Below are 22,900 nucleotides of genomic sequence, written 5' to 3'. Positions count from 1 at the left end.
GTTCTGACGCCCAATTCTGGAACTGAGCCATGAAGCGACGGGCTTCAGCGCCATCTTTACCCTTGAAAACCTCGGGTTTGTTCATGCTTGACTTAGAGGATGAGCGTTCCTCCATAGCTGTAGCAAGGTTAGCTACTTGTCTGATGAGCTGAGCCATGAGATCCTCCGCAGAGGTGTTTGGGGCAGGCGGGATAGGAGTCGACATGATGGGAGTAGGCAGTCGGGGCTGGGGAATCGGCAGGAAGGTTATATTGCTCACAGTGAGTGGCTCTCGGATTGAGTTCGAAAGGGCGTTGGGGCAAGGTTGAGACTGGCAATCACGCCAAGTATCGTCGTTGTTATGGGCGTGAGCTTGGTCTCTGGGGTCAAGTGCGTGCGGGAGTGCGGAGCAGTCTATACTGTCAACAGGTGTTTCAGAGTCGGGCGGAACTGGGGAAGACGTGGTGTCTATAGACCCTGCAAGGACAACCTTATCGGTAGGCTGTCAGTGCAGTAATGGATCTTGACCTAATGTCACAAAGCGGCAGAGGCAGAGTGACTAACGGAGCGGGAAAGCGGAGCGACTAAGCAGAACGGTGAGGCGGAGCAACTGGACAAGGCAACAAGGCAGAGCAACTAAGCAGAACGGCGGCAGGCTGGTCCCAGATAATGACAGAGATATATTGAGTATCGTAGTCATAGGTAATAATAAGTAAGCACATACCTGGTCCCAGATAATGACAGAGAGGTCAAGATAAGGGACCAGGCTGTGGAGGGTTGGCTATATATACATAATCCGGTCTGCGAGAAACAACGATGTAATACTGTACAGTTTAGGAACAAGGAAGGTGGCGGAAGCCAGTAGAAGGAGAAGATGGGTCAGGTGGATCAGTAATCGATGGGGGTTTGACAGTGATGGGATGATGTATCGTACAAGTAAAGGCGTCGAGACGGTGAGAAAAGGAAAATGATAGGGGCTGCGTACTTTATGACACCTGCAGTGTATTCCCATATTGCTCTCCCTGTGCATTGACATCTACATTCTTCACTACAAAAAACTTGACCATCTCCAGTTTTCCCCTCCATGCTGCTGCCTGCAGTGCATTTCCAAACAATCCTCCCTGTGCATTGACTTCTGCACATTGTTCAACTAGATATTTCACAATATCTAGTTCTCCCCTCCATGCCGCTGCCTGCAGTGCATTCCCAAACAACCCTCCCTGTGCATTGACTTCTGCATTGTTTTCTACAAGAAACTTGACTGCATCCAGATTTCCCTGGAATGCTGCTGCCTGCAATACATTTCCATATTTCCCTCCCTGTGCATTGACATCTGCATTGTTCTCTACAAGAAGCTTGATTACATCCAGATTTCCCTGGAATGCTGCTGCCTGCAGTGCATTTCCATATTGCCCTCCCTGTGCATTGACATCTGCATTGTTCTCTACAACAAACTTGATTACATCCAGATTCCCCCCACATGCTGCAGCCTGCAGTGCATTCCCCCAATATTTATCTTCCTGTGCATTGACATCTGCACCGTTCTCCACAAGAACTTTGGTCATTTCAAAATCTTTGTTGGATGCTGCTTTGAGTAGGGCATCATCTTTCCACTTGTTGGTTATTCCCAATTCTTTGAGATATTTAGATTTGGAGCACTTGAAATATTTTGAAATGATCTCTGATTTGTTATTGGACACAAGATGGTTCCAATGATCTGTTGTCCCCTTCATAAATGAATCTCCCACTTTTGATGAAAGGAATGCAGGAGAATGAAATGGAAATTCAATGTTTGGCTTTGGTAAATCAGATTTTGGGAGCTTTGATAATGTAGCCCATATGGCTCTGGCAGCTCTATCTGCATGATTTTCAAGTTTAGAATATTCACTGCGCCAATTGCATAGGAGAAATCTAACAATGGGTTGATCAAGGATTTCTTGAATGGATTGATTTGACTCTAGAGAAAGAAGCCAAACAAGGATGTCTTCCAATATTGACCTGTGACTGTCCTCATTCTTCAAATGGACAAGTTCAACATCCTTCAATGAGGCTTGCAAAAGTGCTGGAAAACTGTTTTTCTTCTTAGAATTTGTCCAGGGATCATAGGAAGGCTGTTTTCCTCTGCAAGTTTGAATAATATCTTGCAATCTGGCTATAATCCATTTGGATAGCCATATTAAAGCCTTAGAGAGGTAGATTATATATCCTGCTGGCACAAAAAGCAATGGTATCCTGTAAGGACACTCTAGCCATACTTGAGGCATAAGGAGACTTCCCAAATAGAATGCAAATGCAAGACTTGTCACAGTGACAACTATCCAGGACAGAGAGCTGTGGAGCTCTGAGATGTACAATGACAATCCTATCAGAAATAGAGCCAGTGATGTATGCAGGATAAGTGGAAGGATTCCCACAATTTCTGGGACCTTCCATTTTACAAGTCCATTATATCTGAATTGACGGATCAAGGCTTTTTGCTGGGCACTTCCAGCTAATATGGAGCTATATGCTTGAAGCCACTGCTTGACAAGGACTGACAAGAGTGCAGTGACCAGGGCTAATGACAAGCTAGCAAGGAATAGGCCATTGATCCAAAGATCATCAGTAGCCACTGAGGCATTCTGTAAATCCACAGAGGATTTAGGAATGGCATTGATGGCAGTAGTATTTCCTGCAGCTCTGAGGATTTGAACCTGCTCCACTAGCAGGACTGCAGTTATTTGAGAATAATCTGGTTGAAGGGCAGATATGGTTGCAATGACAAAGGATGTCACAACACCAGAGAAAAGTGCTGCCTACTTAGGTCTGATAAATGAGCAGCTCAAACAATGGGTATGGCAATGCTTACAAATACTAGCAAGGAATCAATTGTTTCTCTGAATCCTCTCATCATATCATCATCGAAGTTCTCTGCCTCATCCAGATAAACCTGGAAGACACGGGAATTATCCTTCAACTCCTCACCCAGAGGTTCATCAGCATATTTCTTGGTATAATCAAATGTCCTCCCTCCTGTTCAAATTTCAGCTGATGAACTCTTTCCCTAAGTATTACAAATAAGTTACCTGTATATGGAGATTGATAAGAGGACATCCCCAAGAGGGGTGGGGATGTCTCTTTCTTCTTGATGTTTTCTTGACTTGGGGGAATTGGATCATCTGAGGGCCTGGAATGTTCAGGCTCAAGAGGAGAGAAGATTATGCTTTGCACAGGTGCTGGAGCTGGAGAGGTGGCATTATGATTATTTGCACCTAAAATAACTAATATTTCTTCACCTGCACCAATTTCATTCACATCCTCTTTCATTTTCCCTTTTAAAGTAGATTGAGATGGTAGAACTTCTACCTCTGCAATTAAGGATATTAGTCTGAGTAGTATGGATACCTGTGAAGAAATAGTTATACCCAGGGAATCAGGTGCTTTCTGTTCTTCATCAATCTGGTCTGTGGAATTTGCCTGAGACATTCTTCAAGTACTGTTGATGGGGGATATGAGACCGAACCTGGGAAAATGGACCTAGATTTATACTCTGGTCGGATGGTGTACATGTGTATTCAATGAGTATTCCATCTGTCTATTTGCTGTCAACCACTGCCTTGTGTATGAATCATGATACCTGTCCGATATATATTTTTACTCTCAATTGCACTTCTGATTAAACCCAGCGCTGAGTTCATAGATATGATCTTTGGTATTATTGGCAGGCATTCTCTTCTCCTCGACATCTCCCGCTGCTCCTTCCAGTGCCTCTCAAAGCTACCTCTCTGTCCTCTATAAGAGTCAGCAGCTCCACGAATGCTAATCGCTGGTCTGGGCTCTCAACAAAACACACTGCGTAACAAGCGGAACATGCCATCAGAGAAATAGCCACACCTGTTGGGCGTAATCGATCCGGGGCACTGGTACAAACAGCCCCGTATGTTCTTTCCTTGCCACCACCGCTGCATCAATAATTGTATCAAATAACCTATTTATCGCCCCGCACTGGATCGCGGTCGAATTCCGGATTTCCTTGGGACCGTATTCGAAGGGAGTAATGGTTTGAAAAACGATTCTTTGAGGGTCGAAAGGCGCAGTGGGGACAACCAACAATATGCGTGGACATCGATGCAAGTATGCTGGGATCGTTTTCGACTGCTGGTTTCCATAGTGGGACCTCGACTCCCTTTGTGGCTCCCTCAACATTCGATATACCATCTGTCTACTCATATAGATGTCAAAATCCTTGGAATGATCTCGAGGTGACTCGAGACGAGTTTGAAGCAGGATTTTCCTTATGGTACCGGGGTTCGGGTGACGGAATAATGGTCGGGAGAGCAGGAGAGGATGAGTTTCGGATTTAAGTTACACGTCGGGAGATGGTTTTAGGCAAACTCCACTTTTTGTGTAGCATTCTCATGTAACAATACAAGGTACACATACTGAATACATCGGAGGAGGAGGAGGAGAGAGGGCGCAGAAGATGAGTGTGAATACTGTTTCGAAAAAAGGCATCATACCGTGGGTGCTGTACGAACTAGAGTGGTCCGATCTTTCATCGAGGGATTTTGAGCATCGGTGTGATTCGGTGAGTGTTTTCGATGTTCGTAGTGAACACGGATCGACAGGACACCCAGCTCAGGCGGAGCGTACCCGTTTTGCTCACTGGCTACTGGAGTTCTGCTCTCAGAACCTTCTCGCCAGGCTTTGAGCTGCCCAATACACATCTCAGTCATAAACATCACCATCATATTGGAAAGACGGCGATGAGAGTAGACGTGGAACCTTTGAGCGTCCTAGTTGCATTGGAACGGACCCTTCCACACAAGATGCACCTTCCGACTTGACGATATCTCCTCCATCGTTTCGTCTACACAAACATAGCTACCTCGACCCAAGGAGAGAGAGGAGCACAGGAACGAAACGCAGGAAAAGCGCCAGCCCACATCGCGCCAACCACGCGCCAACCCAACGTCACGAAGAGATGATTCGGACACGACACGAGACTGAACCTGTATATGGTGGGTATTGTGTGTTTTTTGGGTGCAGTCGCGGGTGTGGGGTTTCGAGAATTCGAATAACTGGGATTTGAATTCGAGGAGGGAGGTATGGGAAGAGGAGAAGAGGCGAGGACAAGCGTGAGTGTGGACAGAGCGGAAGCCTCGAAACAGACCTCCTCGTGTATTCAAGATACAAAAGTTGCGGTTCTGAACCCAGAGTAAGTCGCATTCCGCTTAAATGTCTTGTTCCAAATGATGACAACTATTCCTGTCCTTTCTTCAGAGTCTTGGTCGTTTAGCGATTCATGCAGCTCTACATTCAGGCTTTGAACATCGTCATTCAGATGCTACCTATGCAAGTCTATCCCTGCCTGCGGTCTTTCTTCACCGACACGAAAATAAGGAACGTTGGACAAGGCTCTCAATTATAGTCACAGATTGACCTCCACCGATAATTGATTTGTGAGTACATTTTCCCTCCTCCTCCTCCTCCTCCTCCTGTTCCTCTTACTCTTTGTCGATTTTCGTCCTACCGTTCCAATCATCATCTCCAGTACGTGTCGGCAACCCCTCTCCACCTCCACCTCCACCATACCACAATATCTTCACCAAATGCGTCGGTTCGCCCTCGTTTGGCTGTGAATTGACTGTATGTGCCGGTGGTGAGATCAGGGGAATCAGCAACTTGCAATAGTGGCGCCGCTGCGTTACTGTTAATCGAGTTGTTGTTAAGTTCATGAGAATCAGATTCCGCTAGAACCCATTTCGCCTGGGCGGCTCAGGTGGCTTTAGCTGTCGTGATCAGGATCGGATTGGCTGGGAATGGAACGGAGGAACGGACGACGATGCTGGGGTATTCGTGGCTAGAAACAGGACCACTGGTAGGTTGCGGATTGGTAGAGTCTGGATGATGAAAGTTCTTCCGTCAGTTTCCCTATAGTATACTTACGTTGGCAATGCAATATCCTTCCCAATTCTCCAGACTGATACTGAGACGACGTGGACTTCCGAATTCGTTACAGCATAAACAATTCAACGATACGCAGTTTATCATTACAGCCGTACAATGTGGTAAGTACATACTTCTGTATTGTTACCTGAGAATGATACAAAAAGTGAAATAATACATGTGGATTCAAGTTTGTACTGCGCTCGAATGTAATTCACATATAACCATCTCCCAACGTGTAACTTAAATCCGAAACTCATCCTCTCCTGCTCTCCCGACCTTTATTCCGTCACCCGAACCTCGGTACCGTAAGACGAATTACCGCTCCAAACTCGCCTCGAGTCATCTCGGGATCGTTCTCAGGTCCATTCCAAGTGCCGTTCATCACATCTTTATGACCAAACGGACGCTGTCTTGAAGGTCATGGTCGGGATCACGAGGCACCTGCAAAAAGAGTCGAGGTCGCATTAGTGGAACCAGCGGTCGAGGATAACGGTCCCATCCTACTTGCATCGATGTCCACGCGTGTTATTGGTTGTCCCCACTGCAGCTTTCGGCTTGAAAATGGTTTGTTCAAACCAACATTCCCTTTGAATACGGTCCCAAGAAAATCCGGATTTCTACGTTCTCGCAACACGACTTCCACAACGTTCTCCGCTGCCATACTAGAATAGACCGTCAGGTGTCCCGGCATGCTACCGGGTGAGTTTGAGAAGCCAGTGTAGGACATGGTCGTCGTTCAACGAGAGGAAACAGCGAGATACACAAAGGACGGGAACTGAGTGAAGCACAGTTGGATTGGACAAGAACTGAGAGAGAGTTCTGGCGCTTGCAGAAGCGAAGTCTTGAGGATATACGGGTGACGGCGGGAGTAAAGGGTATAAAGAGAGCAGTCGTCGTTGTCGATGGAAAGAACGCATTGGTTGACGTCCTCGTAGTTCGAATTTTCAGCGGTATTTGTAGTGTAGAGACGAGAAGAAAACAAAGCGAAGGAATAGGAAAAGGAAGAAAGACAGACAGTATTTGCGAGGTTTTTGTGGATGAGCTGTGTTGAAATTTGTGAGAAGAGATAGTTGGAGAAGCTTGGTAGGTGCCTGTGATCCTCGGTAGTACTAGTACCGAAGTTGGGAGAAAGCTATCGATTGACGTGTTGGAATGATAACAAGATAAGTAGATCAATAGAGATACCTATTTGACTCTACGCAGAGGCAGTATCTTATCTCAATTCCCAGCTCACTCCAGTGTTCCCATTCCATCTTCTGAGTTGCGAGCATCTCCGTTGAACACATTGGCGGAGAACGCAGTTGGTATGCTTGAGAGCTCTTCTTAATTATGGAAAAACTGGATATAAACGCGTGCAACCGCGAGGCGATGAACAGGTTATGGTGGTGGGAAGGAACGAACGATATTTAGGCTGTTTGGACCGGTACCCCGGATCGATTGCGCCGTCGAGTCTATTGTATAAACTTTTCTCTCCTTGAAAGACCCTTTCTGCTCTCGACGAATGGAGAAGTCAATATGAGGGTATATTAAGTATTGCGGGGTGAAATTGGTGCGGGTTGAGCTGCTGGCTCCCAGAGAGGACTTGAGAGGAAGAGAGAATGCCTGCCGGTGATCTTGCTTATTTTGGCAGAATAGAAGTAGAAATATATTACAGGCACGTACCATACATGAGGACAGCGAGTGGACAGGTGGAAGGATTATTGAAAACATGTGTACACCACCGACAGAGTATAAATTCAGTCCATTCCCGCTTCAGTCTGATATCCGAGTCCCCGCATCAACAGTACTTGAAAGATGTCTGAAGCAAATTCCACAATTCAGGATGATAAAGAACAGAAAGCTCCTGAATACCAGGGTATAACTATTCCCTCATAGGCACCTATACTACTCAGACTAATATACTTCTCAGCAGATTCGGATGTTTCACAGTCTCAATCTTCTTCAACAGGGAACATGAAACAGATAGAGAATGAAATTGGTTCAGGTGAAGAAGTATCCATTTATCTTAAGTGCAAATAAGTGTAATGCCAACTCTCCAGCACCTGTGCCAAGCACAATCTCCTCCCCCCTTGAACCTGAACATTCCAGGCCCTCAGATAATCCAATTCCCCCCAGTACTGACACAGCTGTACAAGGGGATGCAGATATTCCAGCCCAGAAGCAGGCTTCAAGTCAAGTAAACATTAAGAAGGAAGAGACAGCCCCACCCCTCTTGGGAATTTCCTCTTATCAATCTCCATATACAGGTAAGATATTTGTGATACTTAGGACATAGCTAACATATTGTAATTTGATCAGGAGGGAGGACATTTAATTATAAGGAGAAATATCCAGATGATGAACCTCTTGGTGAGGAGTTGAATGACAATTCCCGTGTCTTCAAGGTTTATCTGGATGAGGTGGAGAACTTTGATGATGATCTGATGAGAGGATTCAGAGACACAATTGATTCCTTGCTAGTATTTGTGAGTATTGCCATATGCATTGTTTGAGCTGACTTAACATTTAAACAGGCAGCACTTTTCTCTGGTGTTGTAACATCCTTTGTCATTGCAACCATATCTGCCCTTCAACCAGATTATTCCCAAATCACTGCAGTCCTGTTAGTGGAGCAGGTTCAAATCCTCAGAGCTGCAGGAAATATGACTGCCATCAATGCAATTCCTAAATCCTCTGTGGATTTACTGAATGCCTCAGTGGCTACTGATGATCTTTGGATCAATGGTCTATTCCTTGCTAGCTTGTCACTAGCCTTGGTCACTGCACTCTTGTCAGTCCTTGTCAAGCAGTGGCTTCAAGCATATAGCTCCATATTAGCTGGAAGTGCCCAGCAAAAAGCCTTGATCCGTCAATTCAGATATAATGGACTTGTAAAATGGAAGGTCCCAGAAATTGTGGGAATTCTTCCCCTGATCCTGCATACATCACTGGCCCTATTCCTGATAGGATTGTCATTGTACATTCTAGGGCTTCATAGCTCTCTGTCCTGGATTGTTGTCACTGTGACAAGTCTTACATTCACATTCTATCTAGGGAGTCTCCTTATGCCTCAAGTATGGCTAGAGTGTCCTTACAGGATACCATTGCTTTTTGTGCCAGCAGAATACATAATTTACCCATCTAAGGTTCTATTATGGTCATTCAGATGGATCATAGTCAAATTCCAAGATGTTACTCAAACTGCCAAGAAAAGGAATGATTCCCCAGAGCATTGGGGTCTCAATTCAAATTCCAAGAAGAAAGATAGTTTTCCATCAATTTTGCAAGCCTCATTGAAGAATACTGAGCTTGAACATCTGACAAAAGAGGACAAAAAAAAGTCAATAATGGAAGACATCCTTGTTTGGCTTCTTTCTCTAGAGTCAAATCAATCCATTCAAGAAATCCTTGATCAACCCATTTATGAATTTCTAAGGTATCTTGAGCACTATAAATATTCTAAACTTGAAAATTATGCAGATAGAGTTGCCAAAGCCTTTTGGACTACATTACCAAAATTCAAGAGACATAATTCACAAAAATTGAACTCCCAAGTTCCACTTGTTCTTCATGAGTTTATCTTCTCATATGAAGCAAGGGAGTTATTGAAGAAGGGAACAGTAGCTCATTGGAACTATCTGATGTCCAATTGGAAATTAGATATTATTTCAAAATATTTCAAGTATTCCAAGTCAAGGCTCACAGAAATGGATTTTGAAAAATTGGGAATTACCCAAGAGTGGAAAGATAATGCACTGTTGAAGGCAGTGTCAGACTGTGATTGGGAATTGGTTCAAGTTCTTGTGGAGAATGGTGCCAATGCCAATGCACAGGGAATGGGAGAGAATGCACTGCATGCAGCAGCATGAGGGAAAAATTTGGATATAGTCCAATTTCTTGTACAGAACAATGCAGATGTGAATGTACAGGGAGGGAAATATGGAAATGCACTGCATGCAGCAGTATGGAAGCAAAATCTGGATATAGTCAAGTTTCTTGTGGAAAACAATGCAGATGTGAATGCACAGGGAGGGTATTTTGGGAATGCACTGCAGGCAGCAGCATCCAGGGAAAATGTAGATATAGTCAAGTTTCTTGTAGAGAACAATGCAAATGTCAATGCACAGGGAGGAAGATATGGGAATGCACTAAATGTAGCAGCATATTTTGGCCACCTACATATTGTGAAATATCTAGTTGAACATGGTGCTGATGTTATGGCCCAGGGACTTTATGGAACTGCATTGCAAGCAGCAAAACATGGGGAAAAACCTGATGTTGCCAATTTCCTGGAACCCTATACCATTCAAGCCTCCAAGATGATCAACTCATTGGCAGGGACATTGGCATAGGTTTGAAGAGGTCCAGCTCTTCACAATGAAGCTGAGACAAGGTCAAAACCCCAGGCTGACACATTAGTTTAAATAGAAGGTACACATATTGGCCTTAGTAATACTATGTATGTTCCATTCTTTCTTCCTCTATCTCTATATATTCTTTACATCTTTTTTATATGTACTCACACAAGTCTTATAAGTTATATGAATGAGTGATAACCATAGCCATAGCCATCCATTCATTCATTCCCTCATAACTCCCTGGCGGTAATTGGTTGAGTACATGTTTATAGCCAATATGCCATAAATAGACATGGAAAAAGTGTCAAGCAAAGAGGAATTTTAGAAACAACACAAGAAGAAAAAATTATGATGTGACCACCCCTACCCTACTGCATCTCAATTTAATTCACCAAAAACAGCCCAACTTCCATCTCCACCTTCAACTTTTCAACTCCACCACTCATCACTAACGGCGCCAATACCAACAATCATATCCCCCTCCTTGAATGTCAATTTGTTGTCCTCAGCAGCATCATAGTCATATAACACAATGACTATGTATCTATCAGTTTTGGTTGCAGTTCCATTAGGTTGTCAACTAGGAGCAAAAGTGGGGGATGGGGAATGCAGTGGTGGAGCTAGTATAGGTGGAGGAGCACCCACCCCACCCTCAGCAACCTCCATATCATTTTCCGGAAACACATCCTTTCCTTCCTTACTTCCTCTACCTCATTAACAACAAAGCCACTCCGCCACCCCTCATTGGGCTCCTCAATCCCCTGCACCACCATCCCTCTGTGAGAGACAACTTGCTGTCCTCAGTGGCATTGTAGAAGTAAAAAATTAGGGCACATGAGTTTTGAGTTCTGGGTGAGATTGAGGTTTGAGCTTGAACTTGGCAGTACCGAGCAAGTGTCTGGTGCCTATGTATTGCAACAAACATGGTACAGAAGGAAAGTACAGGAAAGATCTTAGAACAAGGGGAAGAAGAAACTTGTACCCTGGGTGAAAGATAGAGGAGAAGATGAAGGAGTGGGGAAAAATACACCAAAGAGTCCCAATACAATATATGTTCTTTAAAATACAATGAGATATTCATCCGTTTGTTCTCCTTGTCTCCTATAATGTCTCCTATGATATTCTTGCGAAGATTGCAGTACACCACTCCCATCATTCATGGAGTGTCCCAGTTATATCGTGTATATTCCTGCCTTCTTGTCGCCTGCGAGTGGGTGCACCTATGACACCAACGTAGTGTCGAATTCGACGCACCCTATGAAGTAGGCTTGTAGTATATCGTCGTGACGAACTGTGAAGGAGAGAGAGGGAGAGATCAATTAGTTTAGTTGAGATGCAACAAGTAACAAGCAGCAGTGAAATGGAGAAGATAACGGACTCTCAATAGGAAAAAAGGACAGTAATGCGGTACCCACCTTTTTTCTATACCTAATGGTCTCCCCGACAGCCAACACCCCGTTCCGCATCGCACTCGTGCATAGATGGTGCAGCACTACATGCGAGGGGACAGGTAACACAGATGCGTCATCCGCAATAGAGGGGATAGCATTCGCGTTGGAGTTCGATATATGCGAAGAGGGGCCCCAGGGTTCTGGTATAGCCGGCATCATTGAGATTGATGTTGGAGGTTGAGAGGTAGACGCAGAGGGATGATGAGAAACATCCGTCCCACTTGCTGTGGTAATAGGTAACGGACGGTCGAGGGTGTTACTCCTCTGTCTTTCTGAACCCCTAGATTTCTCTGCGTTTTCCGGTGCATTCGCATTTGCATTTGGTCCTTGCGCAGGGTCAACCTCACCCCCTTCAGCTAAAACCATACTCATACTCTTCCACTCCCTCTCCCGCCTTCTTCCTTCCCGAAGCTCTCTCGAGTTTCTCCCGTCTCTACGATCTCTACTTCCATCTCTCCCATCCCTACCCCCATCTCGACTCCCATTTCTCCCCTCACGCGAAGGAGACAACGGAGGATACCCCTCTCTGTCCCGAGTACGTGAATCCCTCGATTCCCGGGAGGTGCGTTCACCCAATCCAGCACCTATACCCGCAATACCCGCTGGATTGTTATCGCTTCCGTTGCCAATATCATTACCCGCACCAACACTCGCACCTGCAGCTCCACTTGGACTCGTTGTCCCACTCGTGTTCGGAGACCCGTTTCGCGCTATGGGCGGTACGACGGGGTTGTTGAGGATGAGTTTGTCGAGGTAGCGTGGAAGACGCGGGGCTGGGGGGATGTTGGGTAGGGGGACAAAGCCGGTGATGTGGATTCTGCGGCCGGCGCTGATAGTATAAAGGGTGATGTCAGCAAATTGCCAGAGAAAGACAAAGAGTTGAAAGAAAGGAAGAATTCAGAAGAAAAAATCGGATAAGAACCCAATCGACGAGCCCACGTTCTGATTAATCGGTTGGAACAAGGGCAAGGCGGGAGAAATCCGGAAGGTTCGCCCCCATATTCGTCCAGTGCTATATTGTATACAAACGAGTTGAAGTAAATAACTCACGCATGTGCATTCTCCAACTCGTTCTCATACGATAAATAACTCTCCTCATCCGCCGCCGCTTCCAAAAGCTCCAACGGGATCTCCCTAGTCCATCGCGGCGCATACGGAACTTTTCTTATCCTGATAGGTGTCTGAAGGTTATTAACAGTTGCTGATGCATTCGGATCAATAGAAGTCAAAGGAGATATAACCGTCTGAGGGGAAGACGACAACGAGGGGGGATGACTTTCTGTGTATTCGTTCTCTGACCAAAACGACGAATGCGAGTCAACACGGGTGGGATGTGGATGGATATCTGGAACAACAAATTCAGAGATATGATCATCGCCAGGTCGGGGAGTCTTTTCCGGTTGCGCCACAACGACGTCCACGTCGTCGACAGCAACAGCAACGACTTCTGCACCGTCTACACCTTCTGCAACGACCAACGTCGTCGGAGAATCCCCCGACGCAATGTCCCCCGCGGCGTCCCCGGCAGCAGCATCCCCCACACTGCCGAGCCCTACGGCAACATAGTTCGCTAAACTCCCGTTATCGTCTACAGCGGTAGGTAAATCATCTGCTACACGTGCTTGGCCATCGACGAGGAAGCGGAGGTGGTGAGTTCCGCGTGGGAGTGCAATAATCGTGCTGAATGTGGTCCCGGTGTGACAGACCTGAGTAGGGCCTTTACCAGCGATAATGGATTCGTGGGTTTGTTTTTCCGAATTCTCCTCGAAATCTTCTTCTTCCTCTACTTCCTTCTCCATCTTCTTCCTACCATTCCAGTCATCGTCCCCAGCACGTGTTAGAAACACCTCTTTACCTCCACCATGCCATGATATCTTTACCAAATACGTCGGTTCACCCTCGCTTGGCTGTGGGTTGACTCTATGTGCCGGTGGTGAAATCGGTGGAATCAACAACGACGGTGATTGAGCTACAGCATTGCTGTTATTGATTTCTTCAGAATCAGATTCCGCTAGTACCAATTTCGCTTGGGTGGCTTGTGCGGCTTTAGCTTCTGCGATAAGGAGATTAGCTGGGAGGGGGATTGAGGAACGGACGACGATGCGGGGATAGTCATGACCAGCAACAGGACCGGCAGTAGATTGTGGATTAGGCAAGTCTGGAGGACGAGAACTGGATCTGCTTCGGATATGTATCGGTGTAGAATACTGATAACCTGCCCCAGGTTGTCTCTCAGGAATTGGTATCGCCTGTGCAGCAGCTGAAGCAGAACTCGGCGTCGGCGTTGTAACCTGCGTCAACGCCAAATCAGGCAATTCCAAACTCTTTTTCTTCGTCTGTAGTGACCGGTGAACATATGGCGGCTGGAACTTTTCCTTTTCCTTTGCGATTTTTTCTCGTTCTTTCACCTCCCTAGCTTCCCGTTCCTTGATCTCCCTCTCCCAAGCATCTCTGATCTCTCTCTCCCTGGGTGCTAGCCTGGATCCAATAGGTATCGGAGATCTTACTCTGTTGGACGGTGACGGTGATGTCGGTTGTTGGTACTGTGAGGACGATGATGATGAAGATGGTTGCGGTTGTGGCGATCTCACTCTCGTGGACCCTGATCTCGTATTCGAGGGCGGTGTAAACGATGAAGGCGACTGTGCTCTCGTGGGTTTCGTTGCCGACCTCAATGAACTAGACCGCTTCGGCGACGACGCCGCAGTAGCTGCACTCGACGTCCTAGGCCTAGGACTCCCAAATCGTCGTGATCCCGTAGGTGAATATGCACTGCTAGGTTGTTGTTGGCTCTGATTCGATTGAGAGTTGCCCATCTTTGTACGACGAATTGGAACAAAAAAACCAGGTAACGGACGAGGATAGACAGCCCGGAAAGAGTTGAATTGCGTTCAAATGGATCTAGAACGGGGAAAAAAAGATTAGACAGGAAATTGAAATTGAAAAAACGAGGAATCCACGAGCCCCTAATATGTTTTCTGATCGGGGATATCGGTCCGGAGGTTGGTCTAGACTGATCTTAAAATTTAAAAGCTAAAATCTGAAATTTCGAAGGCAGAATGATTCACTATTCTCAAGTAGACTGACCGGCGTACTATTATGTTCAAGTTACTGCAATTAAGCTCAAGGTCAAGTTTCAGAAACTGCATGCACTCAAAGCTAAGAACCTCCAAGAATGTCTAGTAAATATTGTGTCCATTCTTCAATCCCTGGTAGTATATCGGTTTAGTACACGCGCCTGTCACTGTGAATCAACTTCCGCGCGAAAGCTGGGTTCGACTCCCAGCCAGGGAGTGATTGATACTAAGCAGAAAAGTTTTAGGCTTTTTGTTATATACATTTTAGCTCCTCAATCGCAACAGTATGTTCCATATCCTATGTTAAACACCCGATACATTCTAAACCTGATCACCGTCTACGGATAAAGCACTTTATCATTGGAATCACTTATCGTCCCTCCCTTCTCCCCCTTCTTCCACCCTACCGCCCCATAACAACTCTCAAGCGCAAATTTCGAGTTTGCGATCCCACATTTTGAATTCACATTATTTACCTTTATCCAGAACCTCGCATCGACGTCGTCTGAGATATAATATGGGTTTTTCTTCCCGTGTATCGGGTCGTATTGGATCTTCAGTTTACTCATACTCTTTCCGCTACTGTCATCTTGCAACCCGAGCTTTCCTCTCCCGTCATTAACCAGTCTCTCGACGTTCTCGATAAGCGTTGCCTGGGCTTGCGTCGTGGGAGTGGTGATAGATCCTGTGCCAGTGTAGTGCAAGTATTTGGTCGGCTCGAGGAACGTTATGGTGATGGATATGGTTTTGCGGAAGGGGTTTAGATTTTGGAAGTTTACGTTTCGGAGGGTTTGGAGGTGTTTTCGGAATGCGCGGGGGTACTGGTGGAGGTTGCTAGTGTTAAGGAGTGAGATTGAGAAGGGGGTTGGAGTTGAATGAGATTGGACTGGATCTGTAGATTCAGAGTCAAGTCCTGGAGCCCCAGGTGAGAGGAACTCGTTGTTATTATCATCGTGATCGATATTCATGTCCCACTGGCTGGCTCGTGGAACGGGCTGAAAGAGCAAAGATAGAGAAAATATCAATACCGAAAAGATAGATTATTTATCAAAAAACAGGATGTATGTAACGCGTCGCATAGTTCAAAGTATCTATAAGTATCAGCACCCCGCTAGCAGTCACACTCACCAGAATATTTCGTGCATCAAGTTCCGAACGGACTCTGTATGCAGCCTTGGTATCCTGATCTTGGAGAGTGACCTGCGGGACGTGGAAGAGGGGTTGAAAGTCGTCAGTTATATCAAGTTTGTGAGTCTGCATTGAAGTTCGAATGAATTCAGTGACAGCATGGCATTTCTCGTCCTTGTCGTTACTGAAGAATAACAGAATAAGACACCTACCGGACTTGAGTATGGACTCCGGTTCAGAGGAGCGGTGTGTACCATAGGTACCGTAACGAGAAGCATAAGGCTCAAGGAAGCGATAGAGGAGAGGAGTGAAGCCGATAGATGCATTCTTGTACTTTCTAATACTACCATCGATAGTTTCGAGGGTAAATCAAAGTTATGTCGACACAAACGAATTCCGCGCAACGTACAGTCACCAGTATATGTATAAACACCCTGTGTCTAGGCAGTATATCTGTAGTCTTTCCTCCCAGGAGAACACAAGTCGAGCGGAAAACGGGGAATGTACGAGGTTCAAGAAGGTAAACTCGACCAGCGAGTAACCGTGAAGATATCGGTGGGATAAGTGGGGTGTGTAAGAGCGAGTTTGGGGGAAGACTTCAATAATAAAGAGGGGAGATGAAACTGTGCTAGAGGGTCGCAGAGTTATTACATGGATACCAGTGCACAATCCTGTCCAAACCGTCGGAGGACCGTCGGTTATATATATACACGAGCTTTCAGGAGCATTCCTCATTCAAGCTTGAAGCTCTGTGATAGGCATACTACGTTCTATCTTTCGTTCGTTCGTTCAGATCACTACTAAGGAGAGGAAGAAGAAAAAAAAGTTAGTTTCGTAAGGAGTCTAATACCAGCGCTTATTGGATCACACAGTGACATTCTGATTCACACTGGCTAATGGATGGACATTGGAGTGTTATAGGGACCGGTGATAAGCACTTCCTAATCTCCTTGTCCCAGAATAATCACTACTTCGCCAGCGGCGGCGGATAAAGCAGTGTGTTATTCTCAGCCTTGATCGTCGCTTTCCCAGCCCTCTGATACATTGTTCCCCTGCAAAAGCTCGTCTCCCTCTCGGCACAGTTCGTGTGCCCCTCCACCTGCACAGTATACTCCACCGGCGCCTCCATCGATACAAACACGCACTTTTCCGGATTAGTAAACTCCACTTTCGGATCCCCGAGACCTTTGAGACCCATAGCGCTTTTCGCTGCAGTGACGAATTTGGTAATGTCCTCTTGGAGAGTGATTAGGGAATTTGGAGGTGGAGGAGGAGTAGTGGAGGGTTTGGTGTTAGTACAGAATATCTTGATGATGTCTTGACGGAGACGGTGGAGAGGTGGGTTGTGGATGAATCGAGCGTGTAGATCAACGTTGATGGTCGAACCCACAACCTCTGGAACTGGGACTACATTTCCGCCATTATCCCGAGTATTCCAGTTGGGTTCCCGAAAAATGATCTAAAGAAATCATTAATATGTATTTGTCAATCAAAGATTTCAAATATGATAGAGCAGATAAGAGAGAACTTACCGCCTCCGAGTCGATAGGCACCGCATGTGCACCGGGTATCGAATGTACAGCCCTGAAGAGCAAGATAATGAGAGGAATCGTGAAGGATACGAGATGCCTGAGGTGCATTGGGCTATCGTCGGGTCGACCAGGAGTGTAATTTCTGTAGATGTCAGAATGGACATTGATCAAGGATAGAAACGATTCAGAAAAAGAACAGCCAAAATAATTACATTGTCAATGCTCGTTAGAATATTCTAGCAAACAAACTTACTGTATCAGACTATTCAGCGAAGCAAGCAGACTGCAGTGAACAAAGTATGCGATACGGTCCGTGGTAGATCCTTTGAGCCAGCAAAGGATGAGACCTAGGAGTACTGGATTGTGAGGTTTGCGCAAAGTGGAAAAACTCGTTCGTGGTTGTGGTGAACTCGACCAGCGAAATAAACCGTAGTGGGAGAAGGGATGAAAGTAGACTCGAACCAGTCACCGCAATGGTGGAAATTTAGCGCTCGTCAGGCGCCCAACTGATTGGATAAAGAACAATAACAATAATCTCTTAACCATCACCATCCATCTACGCTTTGCAGTTTGTTAGGATGGTCCAGATAGATGATAATTACCCAACGCCAACATCTGTCTCTCAAAAATCCACTGTCGCCCTGTTGGTAAGACCCAGTCCATCCAGTCGCTCAGAGAAACCAACGCCAATCCAATCTGGAATTCTTGATACCAACCTCCACCTAGGATTTCTTGGACGTCACCTTCTCCAAGGTCTTCCAGCCAGATACACCTCCCAAGATGCCTCTCAGCCCTGGCTGCTCTTCTGGTCTCTCCAAAGCCTGAGCTTACTCAAAGTCGAATTAGACCAAGGCAACAAAGACAAGGCCGCTGAAGGCATTCTTGCGATGCAGAACCCCAACGAGGGTGGATTCGGAGGTGGACCAGGCCAGGCAGCGCATTTATTACCAACATACGCGGCTATCTGTACATTGGCTATTGTTGGTGCCCCGGATCCATCATCGAAACCTGATAGTGACAGCGTCAAGTCGATTACGCCGTGGACGCGGATCGACAGGCGTGCGTTGTATAGGCTATTTCTCTCCTTAAAACACCCAGACGGCTCGTTCCGCGTATCGTCGAATGGAGAAGTCGATGTGAGGGGTGTGTATTGTTTGTTGGCTGTAGCGAAATTGTTGAATATGATGACTGAGGAGTTGGTTAGAGGGACAAAAGAATGGGTGAGAGGATGTCAGACGTATGAAGGCGGTTTTGCTAGTGCTGCGATAGGTATCGGCGAGGGTCGGTGGGCTCCGTTAGGTGAAGCTCACGGAGGGTACACGTTTTGTGCATTGGCTGCTTGGGTTTTGCTCGAACTCGAGTTCCCTTCCTCATCATCATCATCGGAAAAGAAATTGAACTTCAGGAACCTCCGACGATGGCTAGTCCAAATGCAGGGTGGGGAGGATGAATTATACGGATTCAGAGGAAGAACGAATAAGCTGGTGGATGGATGTTATTCATGGTGGGTTGGTGGGTGTTTTGCGCTTCTAGACAAGCTGGAAGAACGCGATGGAGATGTGATATGGAATCCTGAGGGGCTGAAAGAATATATATTGTACGCTGCCCAACATCCAGCTGGTGGATTGAGAGATAAGCCTCCGAAGTAAGTGTCATTTACTACGTAATCCACTGACAATACTCCATCCTTTGGTCTAGTAATCTCACATCTATTCCTTTTTTTTTCAGGTCACCAGATATGTATCACACACTATATAATCTCGCAGGGCTTTCATCTGCCCAATACGCATCTCAACCACAAACATCCTCCCCTACTTCTTCGGATCAATCATCACCATCATCGTCCTCTTCTGAATCGCCAGCACCCGCACAAGGGGCACCCTCCGACTCGTCCATAACATCATCAACACCTTTATCTTCATCCTCATCCTCCTCCACCGTTTCTGATTCCGCTTCGTCTACACAAGCGCAACCTTCCTCGACTCCCAGAGCAACACCAACCACGCCGAAGACTGCTGCTTCTCTTCCTCCTGCCATCACATTGAATGGCACCGACCCGCTGTTCAACCTAACCAAAACTCATGCGGAGGCGATGATGAAGTGGTTCAGGGAGGAGGAGAGGGAAGATTTTCGGTAGTCGCGATCACCAATGCTATAGCCACATACCAATAGTTGGAGACCCGGAGGAAGGTTCTTGTGAGCTTCTTGAATGGTTGTTGTACGGGGATGATATCTATGATACCCGTCGTCTTGTTTACAGATCTTGCTTTGGAAGCGTCTTTCCTTTTTACTTATTGTTACAATATCACAATTGTATTTGAATAATGAACATGTATCATGGTTCTTTCCACCTTGACCTGCTCTTCTAGCACCCACAAGGTTTATTCTTTGTCTCCATCCGCTATCGAGTTCGAGCAGAAAACAAGTCGGACTACTTGCAAGGGGAGTTAGAAAACTTACGACGGGCCGGGTATCCGGAACTTTTTTTGTTGTGTGCGGTTTGTCATCCAGCTTATCGTCCGCGCGCTCTGTTTGTTTTAAAGCCTATCGCCATTCGTCGGATGAATTCTAATCATCCTGACTCCAATCCTGACTCCGACCTTTCTTTGCCTGGCGACAAAGAAGGATCACTGCACTCCCACAATGCAGACACCAACAAAGCACTTCATGTTACTGCATCTTCAACAACCCCTTCGAACGTGACAAGCAATGCGAAGGAGCCCGAGATAGGAGAAAAACGCAGCGGGGAAGAACATAATCCCAGTGATACTCACGAAAGGGTATTGAAAAAGCCCAAAGTTACTGAAAACTTGAGTGAGTACAACTTTTTTTTTCTTTTTGCTGCACCAATACAAGTTATGGTTTAAGCAGTGGTGCTGGCAAGTTTCATACCACATAATTCTGCTACGTTTCCTTCATTTTTCGCGTTTCTCTTTGTTATCATACCACAGACTAATGATATCGCAGGTCAAGATGGTGTTATCACCATAGACCCTGCTCTCCAAACCCAGACCCAAACCGGCGCACCAGCCTCCATTTCTTCATCTCTTTCCTCCAATCCATACGCCATATATCTCACTAATAACCGTGGTAGCACAGGCGCAGCCCCAGTCTATCCTCAATTTGTCAATCCTTACTATTTTCTTACTCTTCCGCCAGGGGCAATGTCCATGCCTCCACATATGCATCACGGTATGCCGATGATGCCACCGATGTATGCTTATCCTCCGCATGTACCAGTACCAGTACCGATCCCGCGACCTCAACCTGCTGTGTCGCCGTCTGCCCCACTCCTATCGTCTACGGGGAGTTTGCCTGAATCTACAATGAGCCCCGCACAATTACAAACCGAAGCACCTCCGGCGGCCGACAGTAGCGTTGAACAGGAGACAACAAACCAGCCTTCCTCATCCTCCTCAAAGCCGAGACGTCTTAAATCACACGCCGTCGTATCCAAACACCACAGCATCCCTACAATTCCTCGGGACAAACATGGACAGCCGATGCTTCCTCTCAATGTCGGAATCATGACCGTGGTCTCCTTGGGGACTATTTGTCTCAGAGACCATTTCCATTCTGAACGATATATTTTTCCCGTTGGATACACCGTCACGCGGCGTTATCTATCTACACTCGATCCCAACTCTGACGTCGTCTACCACTGCACCATCCTTGACGGCGGGGACGGACCTAAATTTCAGATCGTTCCTGCAGACGATCCAGATAAACCGATCATGGCGTCTACTGCAACGGGGGCGTGGAGCTCGATTGTGAAAAAGGCGAATGAAATCAGGAAAAGACAGCATAGTAATTCTGTTTCGGGCCCGGATTTCTTTGGTTTGGGTCAAAATACGATTCGTCATCTGATTCAACAGATGCCAGGGGCTGAGAGGTTGGCGAAGAGAGGAACTAGGACAGGTGAGCCGGAGAAGGAGAAGGAGCAAGAGGATGGGAAAAATAGTGCTGATAATAATCGGAGACGTCGAGTTAACGGGAAATATGTTTGGCATAATTATATCGAACGAGTCAACGGGATATATGTTTGGCAACATTATATCGAAGGTGGACCACTAGGAGGACGGCATGCGGCTGTTATTCCTGCCCTTCCGGAGGAGTACGAAAGTAAACATCGTTCAGCTGGGACCGGTCATCCGTCCCGGAATGCTAGTGGAATCGTAGAAGGCGGTTCTGTTTCAGGACAACCAAAGGGTGACCCTCCCGTCTCCGACTTTGCTTCTGCACCCAGTCCCAATGGGACTGGCACAGCTTCTACCATGGTTACCTCTCCTTCTGCTGGTCCAAGTGGCACATCAAAAGGAACGGGGCTATCATATTATCCCCCGCATGTCATGGCACAGGCGGAAGTTCAATCGCAGAGCCAAGGACACGGATATCCGCATACAGCTCATTTGTACTCGACTCGCTACTCCACTCACCATGTATTTCAACCAGCTTATGCTCTATCTCAACAACCTCAGCATTTGCAACCTGTGATGCCTCATACGCAATCTCAAGAGAATGCTCATGTACAGACGACGTTTGCGAGTTTGTTAAACTCTCTTACGAGGGAGCAGAGCGAAGCTAGCACTATTGTCTCTGGTGTTTCTTCTGCTCTCCCTACTACTTCTGCTTCTTCTACCCCTTTTGTTGTTAGTGTCCCCACAACGCCTGCGTCGGACAAAGGACCGGCGTCTGCGCAGAGTTACGAAAATAACGAAGACAGCAGCAAAGAAGGAATAGGCGAGAACCACAAAGAAGGTGGGGAAGATAATGCTGGTTGTGCCGAAGAGATGCAGATCGACCCCAAATTGGTCGAGAGGGTTGTGAAACCTGCATTTGCAGGATCGCAGCAGAACCAGTATTATGAATCGGATCAGCAACAACAGGCTCAGGTCAAGCTCGACCAACGTGGAAATCCAGGGACTTCGTGATTTAGGACGCGGTTCATCCCCTCTTGCCTTCTTCCGCTATTTATCTTTGAAGATGTATCATGGGTTTACTGTAGTTCAGACCTCTCGTAATTAGCTTCTTATACCCTTCCATGTGTAAATATTCCCCCTCGATTTTTCCCTTACTCAATTGCTTTGTTGCTCCGTTCTCCCTAGGGTCTAGGAAAGCGTCTTATTTTTGCAACATCGATGCCTCTTCCTCCTCCAATCTCATTGGCATATTTTCTCTCTACCTTTGATGATGGGAGGAGCGGACTGCGAGATACTGGGAAGGGATGAGGTTATGCCCAGTCTCAGCCTTGACCCGCCCTGTACCCTCACAGTCCGGTCAAGTTCAGGAAGGAAGGAGACTTCTGTCTTTCTTTTCCTTACCTGGCTGATGATCTTACTACGACGGATGTGTTCCGTGGGGGCTATAGTGAAATACTCGTCAGTGAACGAGTCAACCGTGTTGGAGTGGTTCCATTAAATAACACGGAGCGCCTCTGTGGGGACTCCTTCCGAGCGAGGATTATG

The 22,900-nt window shown here is 46.4% G+C and overlaps 11 protein-coding genes and 1 non-coding gene across 12 annotated transcripts; 5 read left to right on the top strand and 7 right to left on the bottom strand.

Moving 5' to 3' along the window:
• Positions 1–965: 965 nt before the first annotated feature.
• C8R40DRAFT_1160332 (ankyrin repeat-containing domain protein) lies at positions 966–1,544 on the bottom strand (the record flags this gene model as incomplete). The annotated part of the gene is made up of 1 exon (XM_046230004.1): positions 966–1,544. The coding sequence occupies one exon, from the start codon at positions 1,542–1,544 to the stop codon at positions 966–968; it is 579 nt and encodes a 192-aa protein (XP_046087196.1).
• Positions 1,545–2,165: 621 nt separating this feature from the next.
• C8R40DRAFT_1145916 (uncharacterized protein) lies at positions 2,166–3,421 on the bottom strand (the record flags this gene model as incomplete). The annotated part of the gene is made up of 5 exons (XM_046229509.1): positions 3,384–3,421; positions 3,255–3,326; positions 3,045–3,200; positions 2,828–2,991; positions 2,166–2,774 (listed from the first exon to the last, which is right to left on the bottom strand). Coding segments are annotated over exons 2-5 (960 nt in total), but the record flags the coding sequence as incomplete, so codon positions are not given.
• Positions 3,422–3,673: 252 nt separating this feature from the next.
• C8R40DRAFT_1264757 (uncharacterized protein) lies at positions 3,674–7,119 on the bottom strand (the record flags this gene model as incomplete). The annotated part of the gene is made up of 11 exons (XM_046233897.1): positions 6,352–7,119; positions 6,230–6,297; positions 6,042–6,055; positions 5,908–5,962; positions 5,470–5,594; positions 5,153–5,282; positions 4,794–4,970; positions 4,479–4,670; positions 3,947–4,203; positions 3,853–3,920; positions 3,674–3,810 (listed from the first exon to the last, which is right to left on the bottom strand). The coding sequence occupies exons 1-11, from the start codon at positions 6,635–6,637 to the stop codon at positions 3,674–3,676; spliced, it is 1,509 nt and encodes a 502-aa protein (XP_046087194.1). The 5' UTR covers positions 6,638–7,119.
• A 566-nt stretch (positions 7,120–7,685) lies between these two features.
• Positions 7,686–9,014, top strand: C8R40DRAFT_1186256 (uncharacterized protein; the record flags this gene model as incomplete). Its single annotated transcript, XM_046233004.1, has 5 exons — positions 7,686–7,765; positions 7,823–7,894; positions 7,950–8,156; positions 8,209–8,375; positions 8,424–9,014. Coding segments are annotated over exons 1-5 (1,098 nt in total), but the record flags the coding sequence as incomplete, so codon positions are not given.
• A 744-nt stretch (positions 9,015–9,758) lies between these two features.
• On the top strand, positions 9,759–10,241 carry C8R40DRAFT_1043370 (ankyrin repeat-containing domain protein; the record flags this gene model as incomplete). The annotated part of the gene is made up of 1 exon (XM_046224159.1): positions 9,759–10,241. A coding segment is annotated over one exon (483 nt), but the record flags the coding sequence as incomplete, so codon positions are not given.
• A 1,261-nt stretch (positions 10,242–11,502) lies between these two features.
• C8R40DRAFT_1043468 (uncharacterized protein) lies at positions 11,503–11,854 on the bottom strand (the record flags this gene model as incomplete). Its single annotated transcript, XM_046224166.1, has 2 exons — positions 11,503–11,538; positions 11,663–11,854. The coding sequence occupies 2 exons, from the start codon at positions 11,852–11,854 to the stop codon at positions 11,503–11,505; spliced, it is 228 nt and encodes a 75-aa protein (XP_046087191.1).
• An 847-nt stretch (positions 11,855–12,701) lies between these two features.
• Positions 12,702–13,963, bottom strand: C8R40DRAFT_150995 (uncharacterized protein). Its single transcript, XM_046234179.1, has one exon. It carries the CDS (start codon positions 13,495–13,497, stop codon positions 12,745–12,747), a length of 753 nt encoding a protein of 250 aa, XP_046087190.1. The 5' UTR covers positions 13,498–13,963; the 3' UTR covers positions 12,702–12,744.
• A 941-nt stretch (positions 13,964–14,904) lies between these two features.
• Positions 14,905–14,992, top strand: C8R40DRAFT_t111. Its single transcript has one exon. It is a non-coding gene; the product is annotated as a tRNA-Asp (tRNA).
• Positions 14,993–15,042: 50 nt separating this feature from the next.
• C8R40DRAFT_1100817 (uncharacterized protein) lies at positions 15,043–16,124 on the bottom strand. Its single transcript, XM_046227917.1, has 2 exons — positions 15,904–16,124; positions 15,043–15,770 (listed from the first exon to the last, which is right to left on the bottom strand). The coding sequence occupies exons 1-2, from the start codon at positions 16,033–16,035 to the stop codon at positions 15,114–15,116; spliced, it is 789 nt and encodes a 262-aa protein (XP_046087189.1). The 5' UTR covers positions 16,036–16,124; the 3' UTR covers positions 15,043–15,113.
• Positions 16,125–16,870: 746 nt separating this feature from the next.
• C8R40DRAFT_1068893 (uncharacterized protein) lies at positions 16,871–17,543 on the bottom strand (the record flags this gene model as incomplete). Its single annotated transcript, XM_046226048.1, has 2 exons — positions 16,871–17,362; positions 17,436–17,543. The coding sequence occupies 2 exons, from the start codon at positions 17,541–17,543 to the stop codon at positions 16,871–16,873; spliced, it is 600 nt and encodes a 199-aa protein (XP_046087188.1).
• Positions 17,544–18,013: 470 nt separating this feature from the next.
• On the top strand, positions 18,014–19,572 carry C8R40DRAFT_1160331 (terpenoid cyclases/protein prenyltransferase alpha-alpha toroid; the record flags this gene model as incomplete). Its single annotated transcript, XM_046230003.1, has 2 exons — positions 18,014–19,080; positions 19,164–19,572. The coding sequence occupies 2 exons, from the start codon at positions 18,014–18,016 to the stop codon at positions 19,570–19,572; spliced, it is 1,476 nt and encodes a 491-aa protein (XP_046087187.1).
• A 356-nt stretch (positions 19,573–19,928) lies between these two features.
• On the top strand, positions 19,929–22,494 carry C8R40DRAFT_150674 (uncharacterized protein). Its single transcript, XM_046234178.1, has 2 exons — positions 19,929–20,249; positions 20,304–22,494. The coding sequence occupies exons 1-2, from the start codon at positions 19,997–19,999 to the stop codon at positions 22,364–22,366; spliced, it is 2,316 nt and encodes a 771-aa protein (XP_046087186.1). The 5' UTR covers positions 19,929–19,996; the 3' UTR covers positions 22,367–22,494.
• Positions 22,495–22,900: the final 406 nt, after the last annotated feature.

This window comes from Lentinula edodes, assembly GCF_021015755.1.
Source record: "Lentinula edodes strain Le(Bin) 0899 ss11 chromosome Unknown C8R40scaffold_14, whole genome shotgun sequence".
NCBI lineage: Eukaryota > Fungi > Basidiomycota > Agaricomycetes > Agaricales > Omphalotaceae > Lentinula > Lentinula edodes.
This window is presented reverse-complemented; position numbering and strand designations above follow the sequence as displayed.